The sequence below is a fragment of the Pseudoliparis swirei genome, chromosome 6, assembly GCF_029220125.1.
Source record: "Pseudoliparis swirei isolate HS2019 ecotype Mariana Trench chromosome 6, NWPU_hadal_v1, whole genome shotgun sequence".
Taxonomy (NCBI): Eukaryota; Metazoa; Chordata; class Actinopteri; order Perciformes; family Liparidae; genus Pseudoliparis; species Pseudoliparis swirei.
Genome location: NC_079393.1, coordinates 25,863,743 through 25,870,660, shown reverse-complemented (window position 1 = coordinate 25,870,660; position 6,918 = coordinate 25,863,743). Strand labels below are relative to the sequence as shown.

The window sequence follows — 6,918 nt, the reverse complement described above, 5'->3', positions numbered from 1 at the left end:
CTCCACGAGCAGCGACGTGTCCTCTCGTGTCGAGTCATCCAGGAACATTTCAGTGAAGCGCGCGTCGAGGCTCGTGTCGATGGCGTACGTGAGGCCGGCCGCACCGCGCGACCGATCCACAAAACGGTTCCTATTTGGTGCGCGATTCGAAATATAAGGTGCAGCGGAACGCAACGAGTTCCCCAATCACGTTCTGTGGATTCGGGACTTTATTTGTCAATCTATTAGCCTATCTATTTTAGCAAAATGATTTCCTCAAGCATTGCCTCCATTATTTTTGGGAAAAAAGAAAAGAAAAAATACATAGATGTCTGCTAATTACGGTGATACGGCAATACCGAAGACCCATTTTGACCCAGGAAAAACCCTGCATGCTAGTGGTTACGGTTATTCTGGAATATCATATCAAGTGTTTCATTGAAGCGTTAATAAGACTTGAATGTGAGCTGAAACTGCCCCCGGCCACAAGGTAGTACAGAAACTGAACACAACAAGGATTTGTTAGATCCCATCGTTAAAGTTGAGGAAGTCAGATGAAAACATGCATCAATTCAATCCCTCCAACGTACGAGTGCTTTTAGAGTTGCTCTTTGCCATTGATTGGAGCAGCCTTGAGCTCTGATTGGCCACACTTTTCTCCTGCTGTTGCTCATGCACATTATTCTGAAAGGAAAGCTGATGATTCACTCTGCCTTTATTCTAGCGGAGCATAAAGAGCGCCATTGGAACTTTCTCCTGAAAGAAAGTGATTCACGAGCGACTCCACATCGGCGAATCGAGCGGCGCCCGACGGTCACGGCCTCCCACTCAGGTCCAAACAGATCGCAGGCGCTGGAAAGAAGTGCAGTCACATTCCACATCGGTGTCTCTCAGAACTTTTTTTAATTTTTATTTCCCATGCATAGTTTGGACAAGAATGTAATGGTACTGAAATGAAAATATGGAAATAAAAATGTTGACATTCATTGGGATTTTCTTCATTTATGGACATCAGAGGAACCATTAACAAAAAACATGTTTACAACGAGGAACAAAAAGAGAAGGTTTTAGGCGAAGGTTAAACTCTTTCAGAAAGTCCTTCAAGGTGACGCACTTTGGACGGGGGGGGGGGGGGGGTTCTGAATAACATAAATATTTTTTTTTTTAAAGTCCCTAAACCTAAAACATTCAGCACATCTTTATACAACACAGTGCACTTAAAAAGGGGGCAAGTTCAAAAGATGATTTTTTTCCCCCCCAGCACTCAGTTCCTCAATTTGTGACTTTTTGACCTGAATCTGTGACTTTCTGCTTTTCTCTTTCCATCTGGACCCAGAGAGTCTGACCAGCACACTTGTAAACACTCAGCAGGTTTACAGTTTGGGGAATGGAGAGATGGGGGTGACCATCAATAATTATGAATTCACCGTAGTTGTGCTGTGGTATGTCCGTGTGGAGTTTACAGCTTGTTGTCTCTCATGATCAAAACAAGTAAACAAACAATATTTCTCTCAAAGTTGATTCGGTGAATGTTTTCTACTGAGGAGCTACACAGTCTGAGTTGTTTAGGTTTACAGTTTGACTGACGTTAATATTTCATCAAAAATGTTAAATATTTCCGTGTTTGAGCAGACAAGAAAAATGATATCTGCTAATATTATTTTCTGAAATTGACCGTAGAAGTCCAACTGTTGTCTGGTCTGGTGTACTTTAAGAGTCAAATGGGGGGAAAAATGTGTAACAACCTCAGCATCTGGATGCAATATTGTCTGTCTGGCCCTCAAAAAAGAAAAAACACTTAGATGACCCTTAGAAGTTCAATATTTGTGAGATGAAAAGCCGTTCACAGTTCTAACTTACACCGTACTGCAGCTGCATGGCAAGTGTGTGTGTGTGTGTGTGTGTGTCTGTGAGTCTGTGTGTGTGTGTCTGTGAGTCTGTATGTGTGTGTCTGTATGTGTGTGTCTGTGAGTCTGTATGTGTGTGTCTGTATGTGTGTGTCTGTGTGTGTCTGTGAGTCTGTATGTGCGTGTCTGTGAGTCTGTATGTGTGTGTCTCTGTGTCTGTATGTGTGTGTCTGTGTGTGTCTGTGAGTCTGTATGTGCGTGTCTGTGTGTGTCTGTGAGTCTGTATGTGCGTGTCTGTGTGTCTGTATGTGCGTGTCTGTGAGTCTGTATGTGCGTGTCTGTGAGTCTGTATGTGTGTGTCTGTGAGTCTGTATGTGTGTGTCTGTGTGTGTCTGTGAGTCTGTGAGTCTGTATGTGTGTGTCTGTGTGTCTGTGTGTGTCTGTGAGTCTGTGTGTGTCTGTGAGTCTGTATGTGTGTGTCTGTGAGTCTGTATGTGCGTGTCTGTGTGTGTGTGTGTACATGTGTGAAAGAGCAATAAAGTGTGAGGACCAGGACAGTCTCTCTCTCACACACACACACTCTCACACACACACACACACACACACTCACAGACACACACACACACACACACACACAGACACACACACCATGGTTATTGAATATGTGCGTGTTGTAATAAGATGCGCCTATCCCCTGCTCTGCCTTCATATTCCCCCGGACAAAAACACAATCATTTAAAAAGAAGCATGACATCTCTTAAGATGTGTGTGACACAACAGAGCATGTTCTATGTTGTGTGTATCGCTAAGTAGCATGAATGAAATGGCAGTCCATCAAAAGCTGGAGGCTGGTAACTAAAGGTGACATTCTTCTATTCAAAATGTGGATTTTGTTTCCCCTAAAATCAGTGAATTATGAATTATCATCAAGTATGAACACAAAAGTATGAGGAGCACTCAACCTTCTCCTGTGAGGAAGCCGTTCTGATCTCATCAAGAGGGGCTCAAAATAACCAGCGCTGGTTTCTCCACCTCGCCATCAATGAAAGACACCGAATGCTAACGCGAGAACGAGGTGATGACTGGAGGAGATATTACATATCTACACTTAGGAAATACACTTCAACACACCCACATCCAGACAGGTCCTTCCAACAGTATGAAAAATATACAAATAAAAAATACAAGTACTCTCAGACACTAGGTAGTTTTCTGTTGACATGAAATCAGTGAGGACTCAAAGATAAATATTTCACTTTCTTTTTCTCCACTCCCTTGCTTTTTAAAAGAGAAAAATAAAAACATGTGTGTAACGAAAGAAAAGAACACAATTGTCCATTTGAAATATGATCCTTCGGTAATTAGTAACATTGTGATACCACATATTTGTTTTTTCAGCTAAATCGCTTTAGCTTCTATCGTGAGCGACAGCAAAAAAAAAAGAGCCAGTGTTGAAACCAAAAGCGTTATAGAATTCTGTTTTTCAGACATCATACAATATGCACAGATATTAAAAACATTCACGATGATCGAGTCTCTTCCACAGCGGAGAAAACCCGATTCCTTCTGTTTAAGTCTGGAACATTAAGAGCTCAGGGAAAGACCGGAGATTCATCATCGTCGTCATCGTCGTAATCATCGTTAACGGAAAAACGGGCTGTCGACTTCGAGGTCGTATTTAACGTCCCGTAATACGACATAATGCGAGGCCTGGGAGTGGTAGATGTTGAATTGGTGGCTGGGGGGGGGGGGGGGGGGCACATCTGCCTCTGCTCTTGGCGTGCCACGAACTTTGACCCATCGCAGGAGGACACCAGTGAATGTCTGCGAGTAACACCGCCGCCAGCTGAGTAACAGTCATTTATCGTCATTCACGGACCGGCGGAGGAGGGGCAACAACTCGAGCTTCTTGGAACCGAGTGACGGAGAAGCCTCCCCCGCCCCCCCCCAGAAGGAGAGGGGAAGGGAACGAGGAGGACGAGTTCACTTGACGTGCTCGGCGCTGTGGGAGGAGCAGTAGTACTTCTTGTGAGCGATGAACGTGGAGAGGCTGCTGAACTTGATGTTGCAGAGCCGGCAGAAGCGGGAATTGCCGTTCAGGACCGGGGAGGTCAGCGCGGCTTTGGGGGCCGGCTGGGAGGCGGTCGCCGGCAGAGCCTTGTCCGGGAGGTGGGCCGCCGCCGCCGTCTCCCTCGGGGCCTTGGGCGGCAAAGTCAGAGAAGGGGCCCTCGGGGGAGACACGGGCAGAGGAGAGCCGGCCAATGGCGACCCGCCGCCGGCTGAAGGGCTGCCGTTCACCAGCGGGGAGGCGGGAGAAGTGGTCCCGCCCCTCGCCTGCCCGTTGACGCCGTCTCTGTGAACACGGGAGACCGATCTGGGCTGGCCGGTGGAGGTGGTGGAGGCGGCCGCAGCAGCTCCGTCCCTGGGACTAAGGCTGGGGCCGCGGCCGCCCGCCCCGCCCGGCCGCGGCGGCTGAACGGTCACCACGAGGCCGTGGGTCGCCTTGAAGTGCTCCATCAGGTCACAGGTCATGAGCCTGTTGGGGCAGTACGGGCAGACCACCTGGGAGGAACCGGGGCCCGCGCCTTTGGCTCCGGCCCCCGGGGTGGCGGCGAGCGTGGCGGTCGTCCGGGAAGGAGACGTGGCGCCGGAGGCCGCGAAGGCAGACGGGTGAGGGCTGGACGCGCCCTGAGCCGGGCCGAGCCACTCGGCGGGCGGAGCGTTGGCCTCCGCGGGGTGCGGCTGATCCGGGCGCTCCTGCTGAGGCCTCTTGGGGGAGGTGGAGGCGTTGGGCCGGTGGGGCAGCCGGGTCGTGGCGGGGCAGTAGTAGGTCTTATGGGCCAGGTAGTTCTCGATGCTGTTGAAGCTGATGCTGCAGGCGGTGCACTTGTGGTAGTCCGTCAGCGGCAGGGCGGGGAGGATGCCGGCGCCGCCGTGCCGCGGCCCCTCTCTCAGACGGGGCCTCTTGCTCAGGTCAATCGGGCCGTCGCCTTCGGGGCTGGAGCCGCCCGCCCCGCCGGGAGAAACCTCTCGCTTCACCGGCAAGCCCAGAGCGGAGGGACGCGGCGCGGCGGCGGCGGCGGCGGTAGTGGCGGCCGCCGCGGCGACGGCGGCCGCCACATTGGCCAAGGCTTCGGTTCTGGCCATGTGAATCTCGTACATCTTCTTCCTCTTGCGTTTGCGGATGGGCTGGGGAAGGAAGGCCGCCGCCTTGGCGCCGCGGTGGTTGGTCGGGTCGTGGCGTGAAGCGCAGTAGAAGCGTTTGTGGACCGTGTAGTTCTCATGGCGACTGAAGCGGATGTTGCAGGCCTGGCAGAAGGTTCTATTGGGATCGTCTTCTTGGTCCTCCGCAGAACCACTCGCAGGACTCTGGCTGCCTTCACTTGCTCCTCCTCCTCCTCCTCCTCCTCCTCCTCCTCCTCCTCCTCCTCCTCCTCCTCCCACACTCCCACATCCACCTTCCCCTTCAGAAGAGGATGATCCTCCCTCTCGAGGGGGTTCTGTCTTTATTTCCACCACCCTCTTGGCTTCGGCTGCAGGAGGGTCAGAGTCGGTCGGAGAGGCAGTAGCCGCTCGACTCGCCGCCCCACATTGAGGAGACGTGGACGGGCCCGGCGGCCCGCCGGACGGCGCCGCGTCCGCGTCCCTCGTGGATCCGGGGCCCGGAGCCGAGGCCCCGCCTTCTCCGTGGCGCCGACTGGAGCAGTACAGCCTCTTGTGTGCATAGAAGTTGTTGATGTTGTTGAACGTGATGTCGCACTCGAAGCAGGTGGCTCCTTTGTGGGGGGGCGTGGCTCCGGCCGCAGGTGCAGTCGCTCCAGAGGGGAAGAAGGCCGCCGGGTTGTTCGGAGGAACCGCCTGGCCCTGCTTCAGTCGGCTGTGGACCATCTCGGACATTTTAGCCAGTATTTCTGAGGCCTGAGGCAAAATGGCCGCCTCAGGATTAAACATGTACTGAGGCAAGAACATTGTTCCTCCGGGAAGAACTGACCCGACATGCGCAGGGCTAGAACCGGGGGTGGGACTCGTTGGCTCCGCCTTCACCGTCGCGGTGGCTGGGCTCCTCGGAGACGGCGGGCAGGAGGAGGTGGTGACTTGCTTCTCCTTTGTCTTGATTGGTGCTTCTTGACGCCCCTCCTCTCCAGCCAGTTCCTCCTTCTCTCCATCCTCCACGATCTCCATCCGCCGCTCGTCCGTCTCGGAGTCTGAACACGGCTCCTCTTTGATCTTCAGGCCGGCGGGCGGGGCGTCCCGAGGACTGTCGTCCCGGGGCGTGGCCGAGCCGCTGTTTGCGCCAGGGCTAGAGTCCGGTGTGGGGACGCAGGCGAGGGACTCCCTCTCCTGGGGAGACAGCTGGGGGCGGTCCCCCGAGGACGGGGTACTCTGGCGGGGGGCGGGGCTCCTTTCACCCGGGACCCGAACCTCGAGGTGGGTTTGCACATGCTGCTGAAGCTGGGCAGGGGAGTCGGAGTTGAAGCCACACACTTGACACTTCAACACCACGCCGGAGTCTCCTGGACTGAGACCTGAGGAACAGACATGAGGTGAGTGAACACGAGGAGGCGCTTACATTTTACAGTCCTCCTCTGTTGCTCTCCTGCAGGTTTCTTCCCTTTTTTTTCCCCTGAAGGGTTATTTGGGAGTTTTTCCTGGTCCGATGTGAGGTTTTGGGGCAGGGACGTCTATGTGTACAGATTGTAAAGCCAGGGCTCTCAAGTTTTGAAGACAGGCAAGAGTGACATTTCCATCAGCACCCCCCCCCGCAGAACGACATTTTCGGATATCAGTCAGTCGCACGCAATTCCAGGATGCTTTACTTTCATTGGTTGCTGGATTAAATCTTACCCAGATACAACAGATACGTTTTTTTTTCTGATTGGCTATTGTGTAGCCCATTTAATTTTTTTGGATTGGCTGATAAGTGGCTCCTCACAGCAGACCTCCAGGGGAGCGCTTGATTCCTCCACGGTGAGGGCAGCGCGGCCAGCTCATGTTTGCGCGCTGCGGCACATTAAAACATTAAATAGCCGAGAGTTTTTTTCAGCGTGAGAAATACGATGTGTGGCGGGAGTGCGTGATTTAAGACCGAAAT

The 6,918-nt window shown here is 52.8% G+C and overlaps 1 protein-coding gene across 4 annotated transcripts in view; it reads right to left on the bottom strand.

The window, feature by feature from the left end:
• Positions 1 to 863: 863 nt before the first annotated feature.
• zfpm1 (zinc finger protein, FOG family member 1) overlaps positions 864 to 6,918 on the bottom strand; it is a 112,151-nt gene continuing 106,096 nt past the window's right edge. For all 4 annotated transcript variants that reach the window (XM_056416603.1, XM_056416607.1, XM_056416604.1 and 1 more), the window contains one exon: positions 864 to 6,352. In XM_056416603.1, the coding sequence (XP_056272578.1) occupies positions 3,810 to 6,352 (2,543 nt within the window). In that variant the 3' untranslated portion in view covers positions 864 to 3,809. The remainder of the gene's footprint in view (positions 6,353 to 6,918) is intronic.